Source organism: Hypanus sabinus, chromosome 3 (genome assembly GCF_030144855.1).
Source record: "Hypanus sabinus isolate sHypSab1 chromosome 3, sHypSab1.hap1, whole genome shotgun sequence".
NCBI lineage: Eukaryota > Metazoa > Chordata > Chondrichthyes > Myliobatiformes > Dasyatidae > Hypanus > Hypanus sabinus.
In genome coordinates, this window is record NC_082708.1 from 3,478 (window position 1) to 28,770 (window position 25,293).

Here is a 25,293-nt window from a genome sequence, read left to right on the forward strand (position 1 = left end):
TGCAGTTCTGGTCACCGAATTATAGGAAAGATATCAATAAATTAGAGAGAGTGCAGAGACGATTTACTAGGACGTTACCTGGGTTTCAGCACTTAAGTTACAGAGAAAGGTTGAACAAGTTAGGTCTCTATTCATTGGAGCATAGAAGGTTGAGGGGGGATTTGATCGAGGTATTTAAAATTTTGAGAGGGATAGATAGAGTTGACGTGAATAGGCTGTTTCCATTGAGAGTAGGGGAGATTCAAACGAGAGGACATGATTTGAGAGTTAGGGGGCAGAAGTTTAAGGGAAACATGAGGGGGTATTTCTTTACTCAGAGAGTGATAGCTGTGTGGAATAAGCTTCCTGTAGAAGTAGTAGAGGCCAGTTCAGTTGTGTCATTTAAGGTAAAATTGTATAGGTATATGGACAGGAAAGGAGTGGAGGGTTATGGGCTGAGTGCGGGTAGGTGGGACTAGGTGAGATTAAGAGTTCGGCACGGACTAGGAGGGCCGAGATGGCCTGTTTCCGTGCTGTGATTGTTATATGATAAGATGCACAGGCAGACTGGGCAGCCAGACTTATGGACTTCTTCCCAGGGTGGACATGGCTTATAATAGAAAACATAATTTAAAAGTGATTGGAGGAATGTGTGGGGGGGATGTCAGAGGTAGGCATTTACACAAAGTGGTAGGTGCCTGGACACCCTGCCACGACATTTAAGATGCTCTTAGATCAGCAAATGGATAATATTAAAATGGAGGGGAGGGAAGGGTTTGATTGATCTAAGAGTAGTTTAAAAAGCTGGCACAACATTGTGGGCCAAAGAGGCTATACTGTGCTGTAATGTTCTAACACAGCAGGTCAGGCAGTATCCAGTTGAACAGAAGGGTCTTGTACTGAAACGTCGACTGTTTACTCCCTTCCATGGACGCTGCTGGACCTGCTGAGCTCCTTCAGCATTTTGTGTGTGTTGCTGTGGATTTCCAGCTTCTGCAGAATCTCATGTCTCAGACATACCTTGTGTCGTAGGGAACTCGGGGCAGTGAAATGAACAACCGTCTCACCTACAAGGTGCTCGAGCAGGGTCTCTGCATCACCCCAGGTCGCCTGCAACTTCCGCTGAATATCAAGGGCAGCGAAGAGATCTGCCTGTGTCCTGTTATAGAGTCAAAGAGTCATAGAGAAGTACAGCACCAAAACAGACCCTTTGGCCCATCTAGTCCATGCTAAAACCATCAACCGGCACCGGGACCATAATCCTCCATATCCCTAGATGGGGGCAGTGGATGACTGATGAGCCGAAGGGAAGTCTGTGGTGGATAATTGGTGGGCTGAGGGGTAGTGTGTGGGGACGAGGATGGTGGGTGATTGGGGGGGCCGCAGGTGATTGGTGGAATGGGAAAAGGAGGGGAGAGGTGGTGGAGACAGGTACAGTGGGTTTGAATGGAAGGGGAGTAGCGTCGGATGTTGAGCACTGGAGTCTGGGAGGGGTGGAGGCAGATACGTAGTAACATGGTGACAACTTGTGCTGAGATCTGCTAAATTCGGGCAAGTAGGATGAGTAAGGAAGGCTGTGGCGGGGGCCACTGACCTTCAGGGGTGTTTGACAGCTCTGTCTCCACCCCTCCAACCCGCCGTCAGACAGTCAAGGACTTTTAATAATCGTACAACATAGAAACAGGCCCTTCGGCCCATCCAGTCCGGGCCAAATTTATTGACCTGTACACGGACCTTAGCCTCCTTATGCCTCCCATCCATGTATCTATCTAAACTTCTCTTAAAGGTTGAAGAAGTCCCTCACTCTCACCACCCTCTAAGTGCTGTTATCCCCTTAAATATTTCACCTTTCACCCTAACCTATGACCTGTCAGATGGCCTCATGTGGTATTGGGTGCACGTGTATGTGAGGCACTCACCAGCGGTAGGAGCGAGCCTGTGCCCAGAGGCTGTAGTGCTGGCGATGGAGGAGAACGGCATGCAGGAGGCTGAGGAGACTCCCGGCTGCCGCTCCTGGCTGTTTCCGCTCCCTTTGCTCGGTCTGCGCTTGGGTATAGGTGCGTATCAGTGTGCTCTGTAGCGAAGATGGAGTCTCGATCACTAGCTTCTCTGTGTACCGGCGGATCACTCCTGCAACACAGGGCCACTTGTCCCAAGGTCAATCTTCAGAGGCATGTTGGGAGGGGTGTGTGGCAAGCTGGGCTTGAATTCAGAGGTAACCCCCACAGATAGGTGCCCCGACACTGACCTCGCAGATCTACCCCACCCCGCCCCGCCTCCCACACACACAGCCACACTCACCGGGCAGAGAGCAGTCCGTTTCATTCCGGCAGGTGAACCAGAGACGGAAATCCGAGTGGATTCTCTCCCCGGATTCCGTCACCATCATTGGGTCAGGTTTTCCTGCTTCCTCGCAGGGACCTTCTTCCCTCGGAGCCGTGGGCCCAGCCGCGTTGATGACTTGGAGGAAGAAGAATGTATCAGTCGTTGTCGTTCACGTTTTAAAGTCTGTCCGGTTACTGTTTGTAAGTTGGTCGCTATCTGCCCAGGAGTGTGTGACAGGACAGTGTGGAGGGAGCTTCACTGTATCTGACCGTGGGACTCTGATGGGACAGTGTAGAGGGCGTTTCACTCTGTATCTGATCCCGGGAGTGTGTGACAGGACAGTGTGGAGGGAGCTTCACTGTATATGACCGTGGGACTCTGATGGGACAGTGTAGAGGGCGTTTCACTCTGTATCTGATCCCGGGAGTGTGTGACAGGACAGTGTGGAGGGAGCTTCACTGTATCTGACCGTGGGACTCTGATGGGACAGTGTAGAGGGTGTTTCACTCTGTATCTGATCCCGGGAGTGTGTGACAGGACAGTGTGGAGGGAGCTTCACAGTATCTGACCGTGGGACTCTGATGGGACAGTGTAGAGGGCGTTTCACTCTGTATCTGATCCTGGGAGTGTGTGACAGGACAGTGTGGAGGGAGCTTCACTGTATCTGATCCCGGGAGTGTGTGACAGGACAGTGTGGAGGGAGCTTCACTGTATCTGACCGTGGGACTCTGATGGGACAGTGTAGAGGGCGTTTCACTCTGTATCTGATCCCGGGAGTGTGTGACAGGACAGTGTGGAGGGAGCTTCACTGTATCTGACCGTGGGACTCTGATGGGACAGTGTAGAGGGCGTTTCACTCTGTATCTGATCCCGGGAGTGTGTGACAGGACAGTGTGGAGGGAGCTTCACTGTATCTGACCGTGGGACTCTGATGGGACAGTGTAGAGGGCGTTTCACTCTGTATCTGATCCCGGGAGTGTGTGACAGGACAGTGTGGAGGGAGCTTCACTGTATCTGATCCCGGGAGTGTGTGACAGGACAGTGTGGAGGGAGCTTCACTGTATCTGACCGTGGGACTCTGATGGGACAGTGTAGAGGGCGTTTCACTCTGTATCTGATCCCGGGAGTGTGTGACAGGACAGTGTGGAGGGAGATTCACTCTGTATCTGATCCCAGGAGTGTGTGACAGGACAGTGTGGAGGGAGATTCACTCTGTATCTGATCCCAGGAGTGTGTGACAGGACAGTGTGGAGGGAGTTTCACTCTGTATCTGATCCCAGGAGTGTGTGACAGGACAGTGTGGAGGGAGTTTCACTCTGTATCTGATCCGGGGAGTGTGTGACAGGACAGTGTGGAGGGAGATTCACTCTGTATCTGATCCCGGGAGTGTGTGACAGGACAGTGTGGAGGGAGCTTCACTGTATCTGACCGTGGGACTCTGATGGGACAGTGTAGAGGGCGTTTCACTCTGTATCTGATCCCGGGAGTGTGTGACAGGACAGTGTGGAGGGAGCTTCACTGTATCTGACCGTGGGACTCTGATGGGACAGTGTAGAGGGCGTTTCACTCTGTATCTGCCCAGGAGTGTGTGACAGGACAGTGTGGAGGGAGCTTCACTGTATCTGACCGTGGGACTCTGATGGGAAAGTGTAGAGGGCATTTCACTCTGTGTCTGACCCCGAGAGTGTGTGATGGGATGGTGTGGAGGGAGATTCACTCTGAGTCTGACCCCGGGAGTGTGTGACAGGACAGTGTGGAGGGAGATTCACTCTGTATCTGATCCCAGGAGTGTGTGACAGGACAGTGTGGAGGGAGATTCACTCTGTATCTGATCCCAGGAGTGTGTGACAGGACAGTGTGGAGGGAGTTTCACTCTGTATCTGATCCCGGGAGTGTGTGACAGGACAGTGTGGAGGGAGCTTCACTGTATCTGACTGTGGGACTCTGATGGGACAGTGTAGAGGGCGTTTCACTCTGTATCTGATCCCGGGAGTGTGTGACAGGACAGTGTGGAGGGAGATTCACTCTGTATCTGATCCCGGGAGTGTGTGACAGGACAGTGTGGAGGGAGCTTCACTGTATCTGACCGTGGGACTCTGATTGGACAGTGCAGAGGGCGTTTCACTCTGTATCTGATCCCGGGAGTGTGTGATAGGACAGTGTGGAGGGAGCTTCACTGTATCTGACCGTGGGAATCTGATGGGACAGTGTAGAGGGCGTTTCACTCTGTATCTGCCCAGGAGTCTGTGACAGGACAGTGTGGAGGGAGCTTCACTGTATCTGACCGTGGGACTCTGATGGGAAAGTGTAGAGGGCATTTCACTCTGTGTCTGACCCCGGGAGTGTGTGATGGGATGGTGTGGAGGGAGATTCACTCTGTGTCTGACCCCGGGAGTGTGTGACAGGACAGTGTGGAGGGAGATTCACTCTGTATCTGATCCCAGGAGTGTGTGACAGGACAGTGTGGAGGGAGATTCACAGTATCTGACCGTGGGACTCTGATGGGAAAGTGTAGAGGGCGTTTCACTCTGTATCTGCCCAGGAGTGTGTGACAGGACAGTGTGGAGCGAGCTTCACTGTATCTGACCGTGGGACTCTGATGGGAAAGTGTAGAGGGCGTTTCACTTTGTATCTGCCCAGGAGTGTGTGACAGGACAGTGTGGAGGGAGCTTCACTCTGTATCTGATCCCGGGAGTGTGTGACAGGACAGTGTGTAGGGAGCTTCACTGTATCTGACCGTGGGACTCTGATGGGACAGTGTAGAGGGCGTTTCACTCTGTATCTGATCCCGGGAGTGTGTGACAGGACAGTGTGGAGGGAGCTTCACTGTATCTGACCGTGGGACTCTGATGGGACAGTGTAGAGGGCGTTTCACTCTGTATCTGATCCCGGGAGTGTGTGACAGGACAGTGTGGAGGGAGCTTCACTGTATCTGACCGTGGGACTCTGATGGGACAGTGTAGAGGGCGTTTCACTCTGTATCTGATCCCGGGAGTGTGTGACAGGACAGTGTGGAGGGAGCTTCACTGGATCTGACCGTGGGACTCTGATGGGAAAGTGTAGAGGGCGTTTCACTCTGTATCTGCCCAGGAGTGTGTGACAGGACAGTGTGGAGGGAGCTTCACTGTATCTGACCGTGGGACTCTGATGGGAAAGTGTAGAGGGCATTTCACTCTGTGTCTGACCCCGGGAGTGTGTGACAGGACAGTGTGGAGGGAGCTTCACTGTATCTGACCGTGGGACTCTGATGGGATAGTGTAGAGGGCGTTTCACTCTGTATCTGATCCCGGGAGTGTGTGACAGGACAGTGTGGAGGGAGCTTCACTGTATCTGACCGTGGGACTCTGATGGGACAGTGTAGAGGGCGTTTCACTCTGTATCTGATCCCGGGAGTGTGTGACAGGACAGTGTGGAGGGAGCTTCACTGTATCTGATCCCGGGAGTGTGTGACAGGACAGTGTGGAGGGAGCTTCACTGTATCTGACCGTGGGACTCTGATGGGACAGTGTAGAGGGCGTTTCACTCTGTATCTGATCCCGGGAGTGTGTGACAGGTCAGTGTGGAGGGAGATTCACTCTGTATCTGATCCCAGGAGTGTGTGACAGGACAGTGTAGAGGGAGTTTCACTCTGTATCTGATCCCAGGAGTGTGTGACAGGACAGTGTGGAGGGAGTTTCACTCTGTATCTGATCCCGGGAGTGTGTGACAGGACAGTGTGGAGGGAGATTCATTCTGTATCTGATTCCGGGAGTGTGTGACAGGACAGTGTGGAGGGAGCTTCACTGTATCTGACCGTGGGACTCTGATGGGACAGTGTAGAGGGCGTTTCACTCTGTATCTGATCCCGGGAGTGTGTGACAGGACAGTGTGGAGGGAGCTTCACTGTATCTGACCGTGGGACTCTGATGGGACAGTGTAGAGGGCGTTTCACTCTGTATCTGCCCAGGAGTGTGTGACCGGACAGTGTGGAGGGAGCTTCACTGTATCTGACCGTGGGACTCTGATGGGAAAGTGTAGAGGGCATTTCACTCTGTGTCTGACCCCGGGAGTGTGTGATGGGATGGTGTGGAGGGAGATTCACTCTGTGTCTGACCCCGGGAGTGTGTGACAGGACAGTGTGGAGGGAGATTCACTCTGTATCTGATCCCGGGAGTGTGTGACAGGACAGTGTGGAGGGAGTTTCACTCTGTATCTGATCCCGGGAGTGTGTGACAGGACAGTGTGGAGGGAGCTTCACTGTATCTGACCGTGGGACTCTGATGGGACAGTGTAGAGGGCGTTTCACTCTGTATCTGATCCCGGGAGTGTGTGACAGGACAGTGTGGAGGGAGCTTCACTGTATCTGACCGTGGGACTCTGATGGGACAGTGTAGAGGGCGTTTCACTCTGTATCTGCCCAGGAGTGTGTGACAGGACAGTGTGGAGGGAGCTTCACTGTATCTGACCGTGGGACTCTGATGGGAAAGTGTAGAGGGCATTTCACTCTGTGTCTGACCCCGGGAGTGTGTGATGGGATGGTGTGGAGGGAGATTCACTCTGTGTCTGACCCCGGGAGTGTGTGACAGGACAGTGTGGAGGGAGATTCACACTGTATCTGATCCCAGGAGTGTGTGACAGGACAGTGTGGAGGGAGTTTCACTCTGTATCTGATCCCGGGAGTGTGTGACAGGACAGTGTGGAGGGAGCTTCACTGTATCTGACCGTGGGACTCTGATGGGACAGTTTAGAGGGCGTTTCACTCTGTATCTGCCCAGGAGTGTGTGACAGGACAGTGTGGAGGGAGCTTCACTGTATCTGACCGTGGGACTCTGATCGGACAGTGTAGAGGGCGTTTCACTCTGTATCTGATCCCGGGAGTGTGTGACAGGACAGTGTGGAGGGAGCTTCACTGTATCTGACCGTGGGACTCTGATGGGACAGTGTAGAGGGCGTTTCACTCTGTATCTGATCCTGGGAGTGTGTGACAGGACAGTGTGGAGGGAGCTTCACTGTATCTGACCGTGGGACTCTGATGGGACAGTGTAGAGGGCGTTTCACTCTGTATCTGATCCCGGGAGTGTGTGACAGGACAGTGTGGAGGGAGTTTCACTCTGTATCTGATCCCGGGAGTGTGTGACAGGACAGTGTGGAGGGAGCTTCACTGTATCTGACCGTGGGACTCTGATGGGACAGTTTAGAGGGCGTTTCACTCAGTATCTGCCCAGGAGTGTGTGACAGGACAGTGTGGAGGGAGCTTCACTGTATCTGACCGTGGGACTCTGATGGGACAGTGTAGAGGGCGTTTCACTCTGTATCTGATCCCGGGAGTGTGTGACAGGACAGTGTGGAGGGAGCTTCACTGTATCTGACCGTGGGACTCTGATGGGACAGTGTAGAGGGCGTTTCACTCTGTATCTGATCCCGGGAGTGTGTGACAGGACAGTGTGGAGGGAGCTTCATTGTATCTGACCGTGGGACTCTGATGGGACAGTGTAGAGGGCGTTTCACTCTGTATCTGATCCCGGGAGTGTGTGACAGGACAGTGTGGAGGGAGCTTCACTGTATCTGACCGTGGGACTCTGATGGGAAAGTGTAGAGGGCGTTTCACTCTGTATCTGCCCAGGAGTGTGTGACAGGACAGTGTGGAGGGAGCTTCACTGTATCTGACCGTGGGACTCTGATGGGAAAGTGTAGAGGGCATTTCACTCTGTGTCTGACCCTGGGAGTGTGTGACAGGACAGTGTGGAGGGAGCTTCACTGTATCTGACCGTGGGACTCTGATGGGACAGTGTAGAGGGCGTTTCACTCTGTATCTGATCCCGGGAGTGTGTGACAGGACAATGTGGATGGAGCTTCACTGTATCTGACCGTGGGACTCTGATGGGATAGTGTAGAGGGCGTTTCACTCTGTATCTGATCCCGGGAGTGTGTGACAGGACAGTGTGGAGGGAGCTTCACTGTATCTGACCGTGGGACTCTGATGGGAAAGTGTAGAGGGCATTTCACTCTGTGTCTGACCCCGGGAGTGTGTGACGGGATGGTGTGGAGGGAGATTCACTCTGTGTCTGACCCCGGGAGTGTGTGACAGGACAGTGTGGAGGGAGATTCACACTGTATCTGATCCCAGGAGTGTGTGACAGGACAGTGTGGAGGGAGTTTCACTCTGTATCTGATCCCGGGAGTGTGTGACAGGACAGTGTGGAGGGAGCTTCACTGTATCTGACCGTGGGACTCTGATGGGACAGTTTAGAGGGCGTTTCACTCTGTATCTGCCCAGGAGTGTGTGACAGGACAGTGTGGAGGGAGCTTCACTGTATCTGACCGTGGGACTCTGATCGGACAGTGTAGAGGGCGTTTCACTCTGTATCTGATCCCGGGAGTGTGTGACAGGACAGTGTGGAGGGAGCTTCACTGTATCTGACCGTGGGACTCTGATGGGACAGTGTAGAGGGCGTTTCACTCTGTATCTGATCCCGGGAGTGTGTGACAGGACAGTGTGGAGGGAGCTTCACTGTATCTGACCGTGGGACTCTGATGGGACAGTGTAGAGGGCGTTTCACTCTGTATCTGATCCCGGGAGTGTGTGACAGGACAGTGTGGAGGGAGTTTCACTCTGTATCTGATCCCGGGAGTGTGTGACAGGACAGTGTGGAGGGAGCTTCACTGTATCTGACCGTGGGACTCTGATGGGACAGTTTAGAGGGCGTTTCACTCTGTATCTGCCCAGGAGTGTGTGACAGGACAGTGTGGAGGGAGCTTCACTGTATCTGACCGTGGGACTCTGATCGGACAGTGTAGAGGGCGTTTCACCCTGTATCTGATCCCGGGAGTGTGTGACAGGACAGTGTGGAGGCAGCTTCACTGTATCTGACCGTGGGACTCTGATGGGAAAGTGTAGAGGGCGTTTCACTCTGTGTCTGACCCCGGGAGTGTGTGACAGGACAGTGTGGAGGGAGCTTCACTGTATCTGACCGTGGGACTCTGATGGGACAGTGTAGAGGGCGTTTCACTCTGTATCTGATCCCGGGAGTGTGTGACAGGACAGTGTGGAGGGAGCTTCACTGTATCTGACCGTGGGACTCTGATGGGACAGTGTAGAGGGCGTTTCACTCTGTATCTGATCCCGGGAGTGTGTGACAGGACAGTGTGGAGGGAGCTTCACTGTATCTGACCGTGGGACTCGGATGGGAAAGTGTAGAGGGCATTTCACTCTGTGTCTGACCCCGGGAGTGTGTGACAGGACAGTGTGGAGGGAGCTTCACTGTATCTGACCGTGGGACTCTGATGGGACAGTGTAGAGGGCGTTTCACTCTGTATCTGATCCCGGGAGTGTGTGACAGGACAATGTGGAGGGAGCTTCACTGTATCTGACCGTGGGACTCTGATGGGATAGTGTAGAGGGCGTTTCACTCTGTATCTGATCCCGGGAGTGTGTGACAGGACAGTGTGGAGGGAGCTTCACTGTATCTGACCGTGGGACTCTGATGGGACAGTGTAGAGGGCGTTTCACTCTGTATCTGATCCCGGGAGTGTGTGACAGGTCAGTGTGGAGGGAGATTCACTCTGTATCTGATCCCAGGAGTGTGTGACAGGACAGTGTGGGAGATTCACTCTGTATCTGATCCCAGGAGTGTGTGACAGGACAGTGTGGAGGGAGTTTCACTCTGTATCTGATCCCAGGAGTGTGTGACAGGACAGTGTGGAGGGAGTTTCACTCTGTATCTGATCCCGGGAGGGTGTGACAGGACAGTGTGGAGGGAGATTCATTCTGTATCTGATTCCGGGAGTGTGTGACAGGACAGTGTGGAGGGAGCTTCACTGTATCTGACCGTGGGACTCTGATGGGACAGTGTAGAGGGCGTTTCACTCTGTATCTGATCCCGGGAGTGTGTGACAGGACAGTGTGGAGGGAGCTTCACTGTATCTGACCGTGGGACTCTGATGGGACAGTGTAGAGGGCGTTTCACTCTGTATCTGCCCAGGAGTGTGTGACCGGACAGTGTGGAGGGAGCTTCACTGTATCTGACCGTGGGACTCTGATGGGAAAGTGTAGAGGGCATTTCACTCTGTGTCTGACCCCGGGAGTGTGTGATGGGATGGTGTGGAGGGAGATTCACTCTGTGTCTGACCCCGGGAGTGTGTGACAGGACAGTGTGGAGGAAGATTCACTCTGTATCTGATCCCGGGAGTGTGTGACAGGACAGTGTGGAGGGAGTTTCACTCTGTATCTGATCCCGGGAGTGTGTGACAGGACAGTGTGGAGGGAGCTTCACTGTATCTGACCGTGGGACTCTGATGGGACAGTGTAGAGGGCGTTTCACTCTGTATCTGATCCCGGGAGTGTGTGACAGGACAGTGTGGAGGGAGCTTCACTGTATCTGACCGTGGGACTCTGATCGGACGGTGTAGAGGGCGTTTCACTCTGTATCTGCCCAGGAGTGTGTGACAGGACAGTGTGGAGGGAGCTTCACTGTATCTGACCGTGGGACTCTGATGGGAAAGTGTAGAGGGCATTTCACTCTGTGTCTGACCCCGGGAGTGTGTGATGGGATGGTGTGGAGGGAGATTCACTCTGTGTCTGACCCCGGGAGTGTGTGACAGGACAGTGTGGAGGGAGTTTCACTCTGTATCTGATCCCGGGAGTGTGTGACAGGACAGTGTGGAGGGAGCTTCACTGTATCTGACCGTGGGACTCTGATGGGACAGTTTAGAGGGCGTTTCACTCTGTATCTGCCCAGGAGTGTGTGACAGGACAGTGTGGAGGGAGCTTCACTGTATCTGACCGTGGGACTCTGATCGGACAGTGTAGAGGGCGTTTCACTCTGTATCTGATCCCGGGAGTGTGTGACAGGACAGTGTGGAGGGAGCATCACTGTATCTGACCGTGGGACTCTGATGGGACAGTGTAGAGGGCGTTTCACTCTGTATCTGATCCCGGGAGTGTGTGACAGGACAGTGTGGAGGGAGCTTCACTGTATCTGACCGTGGGAATCTGATGGGACAGTGTAGAGGGCGTTTCACTCTGTATCTGATCCCGGGAGTGTGTGACAGGACAGTGTGGAGGGAGTTTCACTCTGTATCTGATCCCGGGAGTGTGTGACAGGACAGTGTGGAGGGAGCTTCACTGTATCTGACCGTGGGACTCTGATCGGACGGTGTAGAGGGCGTTTCACTCTGTATCTGCCCAGGAGTGTGTGACAGGACAGTGTGGAGGGAGCTTCACTGTATCTGACCGTGGGACTCTGATGGGAAAGTGTAGAGGGCATTTCACTCTGTGTCTGACCCCGGGAGTGTGTGATGGGATGGTGTGGAGGGAGATTCACTCTGTGTCTGACCCCGGGAGTGTGTGACAGGACAGTGTGGAGGGAGTTTCACTCTGTATCTGATCCCGGGAGTGTGTGACAGGACAGTGTGGAGGGAGCTTCACTGTATCTGACCGTGGGACTCTGATGGGACAGTTTAGAGGGCGTTTCACTCTGTATCTGCCCAGGAGTGTGTGACAGGACAGTGTGGAGGGAGCTTCACTGTATCTGACCGTGGGACTCTGATCGGACAGTGTAGAGGGCGTTTCACCCTGTATCTGATCCCGGGAGTGTGTGACAGGACAGTGTGGAGGCAGCTTCACTGTATCTGACCGTGGGACTCTGATGGGACAGTGTAGAGGGCGTTTCACTCTGTATCTGATCCCGGGAGTGTGTGACAGGACAGTGTGGAGGGAGCTTCACTGTATCTGACCGTGGGACTCTGATGGGAAAGTGTAGAGGGCATTTCACTCTGTGTCTGACCCCGGGAGTGTGTGACAGGACAGTGTGGAGGGAGCTTCACTGTATCTGACCGTGGGACTCTGATGGGACAGTGTAGAGGGCGTTTCACTCTGTATCTGATCCCGGGAGTGTGTGACAGGACAATGTGGAGGGAGCTTCACTGTATCTGACCGTGGGACTCTGATGGGATAGTGTAGAGGGCGTTTCATTCTGTATCTGATCCCGGGAGTGTGTGACAGGACAGTGTGGAGGGAGCTTCACTGTATCTGACCGTGGGACTCTGATGGGACAGTGTAGAGGGCGTTTCACTCTGTATCTGATCCCGGGAGTGTGTGACAGGACAGTGTGGAGGGAGCTTCACTGTATCTGATCCCGGGAGTGTGTGACAGGACAGTGTGGAGGGAGCTTCACTGTATCTGACCGTGGGACTCTGATGGGACAGTGTAGAGGGCGTTTCACTCTGTATCTGATCCCGGGAGTGTGTGACAGGACAGTGTGGAGGGAGCTTCACTGTATCTGACCGTGGGACTCTGATGGGAAAGTGTAGAGGGCATTTCACTCTGTGTCTGACCCCGGGAGTGTGTGACAGGACAGTGTGGAGGGAGCTTCACTGTATCTGACCGTGGGACTCTGATGGGACAGTGTAGAGGGCGTTTCACTCTGTATCTGATCCCGGGAGTGTGTGACAGGACAATGTGGAGGGAGCTTCATTGTATCTGACCGTGGGACTCTGATGGGATAGTGTAGAGGGCGTTTCACTCTCTATCTGATCCCGGGAGTGTGTGACAGGACAGTGTGGAGGGAGCTTCACTGTATCTGACCGTGGGACTCTGATGGGACAGTGTAGAGGGCGTTTCACTCTGTATCTGATCCCGGGAGTGTGTGACAGGTCAGTGTGGAGGGAGATTCACTCTGTATCTGATCCCAGGAGTGTGTGACAGGACAGTGTGGGAGATTCACTCTGTATCTGATCCCAGGAGTGTGTGACAGGACAGTGTGGAGGGAGTTTCACTCTGTATCTGATCCCAGGAGTGTGTGACAGGACAGTGTGGAGGGAGTTTCACTCTGTATCTGATCCCGGGAGTGTGTGACAGGACAGTGTGGAGGGAGATTCATTCTGTATCTGATTCCGGGAGTGTGTGACAGGACAGTGTGGAGGGAGCTTCACTGTATCTGACCGTGGGACTCTGATGGGACAGTGTAGAGGGCGTTTCACTCTGTATCTGATCCCGGGAGTGTGTGACAGGACAGTGTGGAGGGAGCTTCACTGTATCTGACCGTGGGACTCTGATGGGACAGTGTAGAGGGCGTTTCACTCTGTATCTGCCCAGGAGTGTGTGACCGGACAGTGTGGAGGGAGCTTCACTGTATCTGACCGTGGGACTCTGATGGGAAAGTGTAGAGGGCATTTCACTCTGTGTCTGACCACGGGAGTGTGTGATGGGATGGTGTGGAGGGAGATTCACTCTGTGTCTGACCCCGGGAGTGTGTGACAGGACAGTGTGGAGGGAGATTCACTCTGTATCTGATCCCGGGAGTGTGTGACAGGACAGTGTGGAGGGAGTTTCACTCTGTATCTGATCCCGGGAGTGTGTGACAGGACAGTGTGGAGGGAGCTTCACTGTATCTGACCGTGGGACTCTGATGGGACAGTGTAGAGGGCGTTTCACTCTGTATCTGATCCCGGGAGTGTGTGACAGGACAGTGTGGAGGGAGCTTCACTGTATCTGACCGTGGGACTCTGATCGGACGGTGTAGAGGGCGTTTCACTCTGTATCTGCCCAGGAGTGTGTGACAGGACAGTGTGGAGGGAGCTTCACTGTATCTGACCGTGGGACTCTGATGGGAAAGTGTAGAGGGCATTTCACTCTGTGTCTGACCCCGGGAGTGTGTGATGGGATGGTGTGGAGGGAGATTCACTCTGTGTCTGACCCCGGGAGTGTGTGACAGGACAGTGTGGAGGGAGTTTCACTCTGTATCTGATCCCGGGAGTGTGTGACAGGACAGTGTGGAGGGAGCTTCACTGTATCTGACCGTGGGACTCTGATGGGACAGTTTAGAGGGCGTTTCACTCTGTATCTGCCCAGGAGTGTGTGACAGGACAGTGTGGAGGGAGCTTCACTGTATCTGACCGTGGTACTCTGATCGGACAGTGTAGAGGGCGTTTCACTCTGTATCTGATCCCGGGAGTGTGTGACAGGACAGTGTGGAGGGAGCTTCACTGTATCTGACCGTGGGACTCTGATGGGACAGTGTAGAGGGCGTTTCACTCTGTATCTGATCCCGGGAGTGTGTGACAGGACAGTGTGGAGGGAGTTTCACTCTGTATCTGATCCCGGGAGTGTGTGACAGGACAGTGTGGAGGGAGCTTCACTGTATCTGACCGTGGGACTCTGATGGGACAGTTTAGAGGGCGTTTCACTCTGTATCTGCCCAGGAGTGTGTGACAGGACAGTGTGGAGGGAGCTTCACTGTATCTGACCGTGGGACTCTGATCGGACAGTGTAGAGGGCGTTTCACTCTGTATCTGATCCCGGGAGTGTGTGACAGGACAGTGTGGAGGGAGCTTCAGTGTATCTGACCGTGGGACTCTGATGGGACAGTGTAGAGGGCGTTTCACTCTGTATCTGATCCCGGGAGTGTGTGACAGGACAGTGTGGAGGGAGCTTCACTGTATCTGACCGTGGGACTCTGATGGGACAGTGTAGAGGGCGTTTCACTCTGTATCTGATCCCGGGAGTGTGTGACAGGACAGTGTGGAGGGAGCTTCACTGTATCTGACCGTGGGACTCTGATGGGACAGTGTAGAGGGCGTTTCACTCTGTATCTGATCCCGGGAGTGTGTGACAGGACAGTGTGGAGGGAGCTTCACTGTATCTGATCGTGGGACTCTGATGGGAAAGTGTAGAGGGCGTTTCACTCTGTATCTGCCCAGGAGTGTGTGACAGGACAGTGTGGAGGGAGCTTCACTGTATCTGATCGTGGGACTCTGATGGGAAAGTGTAGAGGGCGTTTCACTCTGTATCTGCCCAGGAATGTGTGACAGGACAGTGTGGAGGGAGCTTCACTGTATCTGATCGTGGGACTCTGATGGGAAAGTGTAGAGGGCATTTCACTCTGTGTCTGACCCCGGGAGTGTGTGACAGGACAGTGTGGAGGGAGCTTCACTGTATCTGACCGTGGGACTCTGATGGGACAGTGTAGAGGGCGTTTCACACTGTATCTGATCCCGGGAGTGTGTGACAGGACAATGTGGAGGGAGCTTCACTGTATCTGACCGTGGGACTCTGATGGGATAGGGTGGAGGGCGTTTCACTCTGTATCTGATCCCGGGAGTGTGTGACAGGACAGTGTGGAGGGAGCTTCACTGTATCTGACCGTGGGACTCTGATGGGACAGTGTAGAGGGCGTTTCACTCTGTATCTGAACCCGGGAGTGTGTGACAGGACAGTGTGGAGGGAGCTTCACTGTATCTGATCCCGGGAGTGTGTGACAGGACAGTGTGGAGGGAGCTTCACTGTATCTGACCGTGGGACTCTGATGGGACAGTGTAGAGGGCGTTTCACTCTGTATCTGATCCCGGGAGTGTGTGACAGGTCAGTGTGGAGGGAGATTCACTCTGTATCTGATCCCAGGAGTGTGTGACAGGACAGTGTGGGAGATTCACTCTGTATCTGATCCCGGGAGTGTGTGACAGGACAGTGTGGAGGGAACCTCACTGTATCTGACCGTGGGACTCTGATGGGACAGTGTAGAGGGCGTTTCACTCTGTATCTGCCCAGGAGTGTGTGACAGGACAGTGTGGAGGGAGCTTCACTGTATCTGACCGTGGGACTCTGATGGGAAAGTGTAGAGGGCATTTCACTCTGTGACTGACCCTGGGAGTGTGTGATGGGATGGTGTGGAGGGAGATTCACTCTGTGTCTGACCCCGGGAGTGTGTGACAGGACAGTGTGGAGGGAGTTTCACTCTGTATCTGATCCCAGGAGTGTGTGACAGGACAGTGTGGAGGGAGATTCACTCTGTATCTGATCCCAGGAGTGTGTGACAGGACAGTGTGGAGGGAGTTTCACTCTGTATCTGATCCCGGGAGTGTGTGACAGGACAGTGTGGAGGGAGCTTCACTGTATCTGACCGTGGGACTCTGATGGGACAGTGTAGAGGGCGTTTCACTCTGTATCTGATCCCGGGAGTGTGTGACAGGACAGTGTGGAGGGAGCTTCACTGTATCTGACCGTGGGACTCTGATGGGACAGTTTAGAGGGCGTTTCACTCTGTATCTGCCCAGGAGTGTGTGACAGGACAGTGTGGAGGGAGCTTCACTGTATCTGACCGTGGGACTCTGATCGGACAGTGTAGAGGGCGTTTCACTCTGTATCTGATCCCGGGAGTGTGTGACAGGACAGTGTGGAGGGAGCTTCACTGTATCTGACCGTGGGACTCTGATGGGACAGTGTAGAGGGCGTTTCAATCTGTATCTGATCCCGGGAGTGTGTGACAGGACAGTGTGGAGGGAGCTTCACTGTATCTGACCGTGGGACTCTGATGGGACAGTGTAGAGGGCGTTTCACTCTGTATCTGATCCCGGGAGTGTGTGACAGGACAGTGTGGAGGGAGCTTCACTGTATCTGACCGTGGGACTCTGATGGGACAGTGTAGAGGGCGTTTCACTCTGTATCTGATCCCGGGAGTATGTGACAGGACAGTGTGGAGGGAGTTTCACTCTGTATCTGATCCCGGGAGTGTGTGACAGGACAGTGTGGAGGGAGCTTCACTGTATCTGACCGTGGGACTATGATGGGAAAGTGTAGAGGGCGTTTCACTCTGTATCTGATCCCGGGAGTGTGTGACAGGACAGTGTGGAGGGAGCTTCACGGTATCTGACCGTGGGACTCTGATGGGACAGTGTAGAGGGCGTTTCACTCTGTATCTGATCCCGGGAGTGTGTGACAGGACAGTGTGGAGGGAGCTTCACTGTATCTGACCGTGGGACTCTGATGGGAAAGTGTAGAGGGCATTTCACTCTGTGTCTGACCCCGGGAGTGTGTGATGGGATGGTGTGGAGGGAGATTGACTCTGTGTCTGACCCCGGGAGTGTGTGACAGGACAGTGTGGAGGGAGATTCACTCTGTATCTGATCCCAGGAGTGTGTGACAGGACAGTGTGGAGGGAGATTCACTCTGTATCTGATCCCAGGAGTGTGTGACAGGACAGTGTGTAGGGAGTTTCACTCTGTATCTGATCCCGGGAGTGTGTGACAGGACAGTGTGGAGGGAGTTTCACTCTGTATCTGATCCCGGGAGAGTGTGACAGGACAGTGTGGAGGGAGATTCACTCTGTATCTGATCCTGGGAGTGTGTGACAGGACAGTGTGGAGGGAGCTTCACTGTATCTGACCGTGGGACTCTGATGGGACAGTGTAGAGGGCGTTTCACTCTGTATCTGATCCCGGGAGTGTGTGACAGGACAGTGTGGAGGGAACCTCACTGTATCTGACCGTGGGACTCTGATGGGACAGTGTAGAGGGCGTTTCACTCTGTATCTGGCCAGGAGTGTGTGACAGGACAGTGTGGAGGGAGCTTCACTGTATCTGACCGTGGGACTCTGATGGGAAAGTGTAGAGGGCATTTCACTCTGTGTCTGACCCCGGGAGTGTGTGATGGGATGGTGTGGAGGGAGATTCACTCTGTGTCTGACCCCGGGAGTGTGTGACAGGACAGTGTGGAGGGAGTTTCACTCTGTAGCTGATCCCAGGAGTGTGTGACAGGACAGTGTGGAGGGAGATTCACTCTGTATCTGATCCCAGGAGTGTGTGACAGGACAGTGTGGAGGGAGTTTCACTCTGTATCTGATCCCGGGAGTGTGTGACAGGACAGTGTGGAGGGAGCTTCACTGTATCTGACCGTGGGACTCTGATGGGACAGTGTAGAGGGCGTTTCACTCTGTATCTGATCCCGGGAGTGTGTGACAGGACAGTGTGGAGGGAGCTTCACTGTATCTGACCGTGGGACTCTGATGGGACAGTTTAGAGGGCGTTTCACTCTGTATCTGCCCAGGAGTGTGTGACAGGACAGTGTGGAGGGAGCTTCACTGTATCTGACCGTGGGACTCTGATCGGACAGTGTAGAGGGCGTTTCACTCTGTATCTGATCCCGGGAGTGTGTGACAGGACAGTGTGGAGGGAGCTTCACTGTATCTGACCGTGGGACTCTGATGGGACAGTGTAGAGGGCGTTTCAATCTGTATCTGATCCCGGGAGTGTGTGACAGGACAGTGTGGAGGGAGCTTCACTGTATCTGACCGTGGGACTCTGATGGGACAGTGTAGAGGGCGTTTCACTCTGTATCTGATCCCGGGAGTGTGTGACAGGACAGTGTGGAGGGAGCTTCACTGTATCTGACCGTGGGACTCTGATGGGACAGTGTAGAGGGCGTTTCACTCTGTATCTGATCCCGGGAGTATGTGACAGGACAGTGTGGAGGGAGTTTCACTCTGTATCTGATCCCGGGAGTGTGTGACAGGACAGTGTGGAGGGAGCTTCACTGTATCTGACCGTGGGACTATGATGGGAAAGTGTAGAGGGCGTTTCACTCTGTATCTGATCCCGGGAGTGTGTGACAGGACAGTGTGGAGGGAGCTTCACGGTATCTGACCGTGGGACTCTGATGGGACAGTGTAGAGGGCGTTTCACTCTGTATCTGATCCCGGGAGTGTGTGACAGGACAGTGTGGAGGGAGTTTCACTCTGTATCTGATCCCGGGAGTGTGTGACAGGACAGTGTGGAGGGAGCTTCACTGTATCTGACCGTGGGACTCTGATGGGAAAGTGTAGAGGGCATTTCACTCTGTGTCTGACCCCGGGAGTGTGTGATGGGATGGTGTGGAGGGAGATTCACTCTGTGTCTGACCCCGGGAGTGTGTGACAGGACAGTGTGGAGGGAGATTCACTCTGTATCTGATCCCAGGAGTGTGTGACAGGACAGTGTGGAGGGAGATTCACTCTGTATCTGATCCCAGGAGTGTGTGACAGGACAGTCTGTAGGGAGTTTCACTCTGTATCTGATCCCGGGAGTGTGTGACAGGACAGTGTGGAGGGAGTTTCACTCTGTATCTGATCCCGGGAGAGTGTGACAGGACAGTGTGGAGGGAGATTCACTCTGTATCTGATCCTGGGAGTGTGTGACAGGACAGTGTGGAGGGAGCTTCACTGTATCTGACCGTGGGACTCTGATGGGACAGTGTAGAGGGCGTTTCACTCTGTATCTGATCCCGGGAGTGTGTGACAGGACAGTGTGGAGGGAGCTTCACTGTATCTGACCGTGGGACTCTGATGGGACAGTGTAGAGGGCGTTTCACTCTGTATCTGCCCAGGAGTGTGTGACAGGACAGTGTGGAGGGAGCTTCACTGGATCTGACCGTGGGACTCTGATGGGACAGTGTAGAGGGCGTTTCACTCTGTATCTGATCCCGGGAGTGTGTGACAGGACAGTGTGGAGGGAGCTTCACTGTATCTGACCGTGGGACTCTGATGGGACAGTGTAGAGGGCGTTTCACTCTGTATCTGATCCCGGGAGTGTGTGACAGGACAGTGTGGAGGGAGCTTCACTGTATCTGACCGTGGGACTCTGATGGGATAGTGTAGAGGGCGTTTCACTCTGTATCTGATCCCGGGAGTGTGTGACAGGACAGTGTGGAGGGAACCTCAGTGTATCTGACCGTGGGACTCTGATGGGACAGTGTAGAGGGCGTTTCACTCTGTATCTGCCCAGGAGTGTGTGACAGGACAGTGTGGAGGGAGCTTCACTGTATCTGACCGTGGGACTCTGATGGGAAAGTGTAGAGGGCATTTCACTCTGTGTCTGACCCCGGGAGTGTGTGATGGGATGGTGTGGAGGGAGATTCACTCTGTGTCTGACCCCGGGAGTGTGTGACAGGACAGTGTGGAGGGAGTTTCACTCTGTATCTGATCCCAGGAGTGTGTGACAGGACAGTGTGGAGGGAGATTCACTCTGTATCTGATCCCAGGAGTGTGTGACAGGACAGTGTGGAGGGAGTTTCACTCTGTATCTGATCCCGGGAGTGTGTGACAGGACAGTGTGGAGGGAGCTTCACTGTATCTGACCGTGGGACTCTGATGGGACAGTGTAGAGGGCGTTTCACTCTGTATCTGATCCCGGGAGTGTGTGACAGGACAGTGTGGAGGGAGCTTCACTGTATCTGACCGTGGGACTCTGATGGGACAGTTTAGAGGGCGTTTCACTCTGTATCTGCCCAGGAGTGTGTGACAGGACAGTGTGGAGGGAGCTTCACTGTATCTGACCGTGGGACTCTGATCGGACAGTGTAGAGGGCGTTTCACTCTGTATCTGATCCCGGGAGTGTGTGACAGGACAGTGTGGAGGGAACTTCACTGTATCTGACCGTGGGACTCTGATGGGACAGTGTAGAGGGCGTTTCAATCTGTATCTGATCCCGGGAGTGTGTGACAGGACAGTGTGGAGGGAGCTTCACTGTATCTGACCGTGGGACTCTGATGGGACAGTGTAGAGGGCGTTTCACTCTGTATCTGATCCCGGGAGTGTGTGACAGGACAGTGTGGAGGGAGCTTCACTGTATCTGACCGTGGGACTCTGATGGGACAGTGTAGAGGGCGTTTCACTCTGTATCTGATCCCGGGAGTATGTGACAGGACAGTGTGGAGGGAGTTTCACTCTGTATCTGATCCCGGGAGTGTGTGACAGGACAGTGTGGAGGGAGCTTCACTGTATCTGACCGTGGGACTATGATGGGAAAGTGTAGAGGGCGTTTCACTCTGTATCTGATCCCGGGAGTGTGTGACAGGACAGTGTGGAGGGAGCTTCACGGTATCTGACCGTGGGACTCTGATGGGACAGTGTAGAGGGCGTTTCACTCTGTATCTGATCCCGGGAGTGTGTGACAGGACAGTGTGGAGGGAGCTTCACTGTATCTGACCGTGGGACTCTGATGGGAAAGTGTAGAGGGCATTTCACTCTGTGTCTGACCCCGGGAGTGTGTGATGGGATGGTGTGGAGGGAGATTCACTCTGTGTCTGACCCCGGGAGTGTGTGACAGGACAGTGTGGAGGGAGATTCACTCTGTATCTGATCCCAGGAGTGTGTGACAGGACAGTGTGGAGGGAGATTCACTCTGTATCTGATCCCAGGAGTGTGTGACAGGACAGTGTGTAGGGAGTTTCACTCTGTATCTGATCCCGGGAGTGTGTGACAGGACAGTGTGGAGGGAGTTTCACTCTGTATCTGATCCCAGGAGAGTGTGACAGGACAGTGTGGAGGGAGATTCACTCTGTATCTGATCCTGGGAGTGTGTGACAGGACAGTGTGGAGGGAGCTTCACTGTATCTGACCGTGGGACTCTGATGGGACAGTGTAGAGGGCATTTCACTCTGTATCTGATCCCGGGAGTGTGTGACAGGACAGTGTGGAGGGAGCTTCACTGTATCTGACCGTGGGACTCTGATGGGACAGTGTAGAGGGCGTTTCACTCTGTATCTGCCCAGGAGTGTGTGACAGGACAGTGTGGAGGGAGCTTCACTGGATCTGACCGTGGGACTCTGATGGGAAAGTGTAGAGGGCGTTTCACTCTGTATCTGCCCAGGAGTGTGTGACAGGACAGTGTGGAGGGAGCTTCACTGTATCTGACCGTGGGACTCTGATGGGACAGTGTAGAGGGCGTTTCACTCTGTATCTGATCCCGGGAGTGTGTGACAGGACAGTGTGGAGGGAGCTTCACTGTATCTGACCGTGGGACTCTGATGGGATAGTGTAGAGGGCGTTTCACTCTGTATCTGATCCCGGGAGTGTGTGACAGGACAGTGTGGAGGGAACCTCAGTGTATCTGACCGTGGGACTCTGATGGGACAGTGTAGAGGGCGTTTCACTCTGTATCTGCCCAGGAGTGTGTGACAGGACAGTGTGGAGGGAGCTTCACTGTATCTGACCGTGGGACTCTGATGGGAAAGTGTAGAGGGCATTTCACTCTGTGTCTGACCCCGGGAGTGTGTGATGGGATGGTGTGGAGGGAGATTCACTCTGTGTCTGACCCCGGGAGTGTGTGACAGGACAGTGTGGAGGGAGTTTCACTCTGTATCTGATCCCAGGAGTGTGTGACAGGACAGTGTGGAGGGAGATTCACTCTGTATCTGATCCCAGGAGTGTGTGACAGGACAGTGTGGAGGGAGTTTCACTCTGTATCTGATCCCGGGAGTGTGTGACAGGACAGTGTGGAGGGAGCTTCACTGTATCTGACCGTGGGACTCTGATGGGACAGTGTAGAGGGCGTTTCACTCTGTATCTGATCCCGGGAGTGTGTGACAGGACAGTGTGGAGGGAGCTTCACTGTATCTGACCGTGGGACTCTGATGGGACAGTTTAGAGGGCGTTTCACTCTGTATCTGCCCAGGAGTGTGTGACAGGACAGTGTGGAGGGAGCTTCACTGTATCTGACCGTGGGACTCTGATCGGACAGTGTAGAGGGCGTTTCACTCTGTATCTGATCCCGGGAGTGTGTGACAGGACAGTGTGGAGGGAACTTCACTGTATCTGACCGTGGGACTCTGATGGGACAGTGTAGAGGGCGTTTCAATCTGTATCTGATCCCGGGAGTGTGTGACAGGACAGTGTGGAGGGAGCTTCACTGTATCTGACCGTGGGACTCTGATGGGACAGTGTAGAGGGCGTTTCACTCTGTATCTGATCCCGGGAGTGTGTGACAGGACAGTGTGGAGGGAGCTTCACTGTATCTGACCGTGGGACTCTGATGGGACAGTGTAGAGGGCGTTTCACTCTGTATCTGATCCCGGGAGTATGTGACAGGACAGTGTGGAGGGAGTTTCACTCTGTATCTGATCCCGGGAGTGTGTGACAGGACAGTGTGGAGGGAGCTTCACTGTATCTGACCGTGGGACTATGATGGGAAAGTGTAGAGGGCGTTTCACTCTGTATCTGATCCCGGGAGTGTGTGACAGGACAGTGTGGAGGGAGCTTCACGGTATCTGACCGTGGGACTCTGATGGGACAGTGTAGAGGGCGTTTCACTCTGTATCTGATCCCGGGAGTGTGTGACAGGACAGTGTGGAGGGAGCTTCACTGTATCTGACCGTGGGACTCTGATGGGAAAGTGTAGAGGGCATTTCACTCTGTGTCTGACCCCGGGAGTGTGTGATGGGATGGTGTGGAGGGAGATTCACTCTGTGTCTGACCCCGGGAGTGTGTGACAGGACAGTGTGGAGGGAGATTCACTCTGTATCTGATCCCAGGAGTGTGTGACAGGACAGTGTGGAGGGAGATTCACTCTGTATCTGATCCCAGGAGTGTGTGACAGGACAGTGTGTAGGGAGTTTCACTCTGTATCTGATCCCGGGAGTGTGTGACAGGACAGTGTGGAGGGAGTTTCACTCTGTATCTGATCCCAGGAGAGTGTGACAGGACAGTGTGGAGGGAGATTCACTCTGTATCTGATCCTGGGAGTGTGTGACAGGACAGTGTGGAGGGAGCTTCACTGTATCTGACCGTGGGACTCTGATGGGACAGTGTAGAGGGCATTTCACTCTGTATCTGATCCCGGGAGTGTGTGACAGGACAGTGTGGAGGGAGCTTCACTGTATCTGACCGTGGGACTCTGATGGGACAGTGTAGAGGGCGTTTCACTCTGTATCTGCCCAGGAGTGTGTGACAGGACAGTGTGGAGGGAGCTTCACTGGATCTGACCGTGGGACTCTGATGGGACAGTGTAGAGGGCGTTTCACTCTGTATCTGCCCAGGAGTGTGTGACAGGACAGTGTGGAGGGAGCTTCACTGTATCTGACCGTGGGACTCTGATGGGACAGTGTAGAGGGCGTTTCACTCTGTATCTGATCCCGGGAGTGTGTGACAGGACAGTGTGGAGGGAGCTTCACTGTATCTGACCGTGGGACTCTGATGGGATAGTGTAGAGGGCGTTTCACTCTGTATCTGATCCCGGGAGTGTGTGACAGGACAGTGTGGAGGGAGCTTCACTGTATCTGACCGTGGGACTCTGATGGGACAGTGTAGAGGGCGTTTCACTCTGTATCTGATCCCGGGAGTGTGTGACAGGACAGTGTGGAGGGAGCTTCACTGTATCTGATCCCGGGAGTGTGTGACAGGACAGTGTGGAGGGAGCTTCACTGTACCTGACCGTGGGACTCTGATGGGACAGTGTAGAGGGCGTTTCAGTCTGTATCTGATCCCGGGAGTGTGTGACAGGACAGTGTGGAGGGAGCTTCACGGTATCTGACCGTGGGACTCTGATGGGACAGTGTAGAGGGCGTTTCACTCTGTATCTGATCCCGGGAGTATGTGACAGGACAGTGTGGAGGGAGTTTCACTCTGTATCTGATCCCGGGAGTGTGTGACAGGACAGTGTGGAGGGAGCTTCACTGTATCTGACCGTGGGACTATGATGGGAAAGTGTAGAGGGCGTTTCACTCTGTATCTGATCCCGGGAGTGTGTGACAGGACAGTGTGGAGGGAGCTTCACGGTATCTGACCGTGGGACTCTGATGGGACAGTGTAGAGGGCGTTTCACTCTGTATCTGATCCCGGGAGTATGTGACAGGACAGTGTGGAGGGAGTTTCACTCTGTATCTGATCCCGGGAGTGTGTGACAGGACAGTGTGGAGGGAGCTTCACTGTATCTGACCGTGGGACTCTGATGGGAAAGTGTAGAGGGCATTTCACTCTGTGTCTGACCCCGGGAGTGTGTGATGGGATGGTGTGGAGGGAGATTCACTCTGTGTCTGACCCCGGGAGTGTGTGACAGGACAGTGTGGAGGGAGATTCACTCTGTATCTGATCCCAGGAGTGTGTGACAGGACAGTGTGGAGGGAGCTTCACTGTATCTGACCGTGGGACTATGATGGGAAAGTGTAGAGGGCGTTTCACTCTGTATCTGATCCCGGGAGTGTGTGACAGGACAGTGTGGAGGGAGCTTCACGGTATCTGACCGTGGGACTCTGATGGGACAGTGTAGAGGGCGTTTCACTCTGTATCTGATCCCGGGAGTGTGTGACAGGACAGTGTGGAGGGAGTTTCACTCTGTATCTGATCCCGGGAGTGTGTGACAGGACAGTGTGGAGGGAGCTTCACTGTATCTGACCGTGGGACTCTGATGGGAAAGTGTAGAGGGCATTTCACTCTGTGTCTGACCCCGGGAGTGTGTGATGGGATGGTGTGGAGGGAGATTCACTCT

The 25,293-nt window shown here is 54.1% G+C and overlaps 1 protein-coding gene across 1 annotated transcript in view; it reads right to left on the reverse strand.

Annotated features, from left to right (window-relative positions):
* Nucleotides 1-375: 375 nt before the first annotated feature.
* Nucleotides 376-25,293, reverse strand: part of LOC132390685 (dynein heavy chain domain-containing protein 1) — a 329,747-nt gene continuing 304,829 nt past the window's right edge. Inside the window, exons 22-24 of the mRNA XM_059963241.1 lie at nucleotides 2,281-2,439; nucleotides 1,899-2,109; nucleotides 376-1,138 (exon numbers count right to left, since the gene is read on the reverse strand). Coding sequence (XP_059819224.1) covers nucleotides 895-1,138; nucleotides 1,899-2,109; nucleotides 2,281-2,439 — 614 coding nt within the window. The 3' untranslated portion in view covers nucleotides 376-894. The remainder of the gene's footprint in view (nucleotides 1,139-1,898; nucleotides 2,110-2,280; nucleotides 2,440-25,293) is intronic.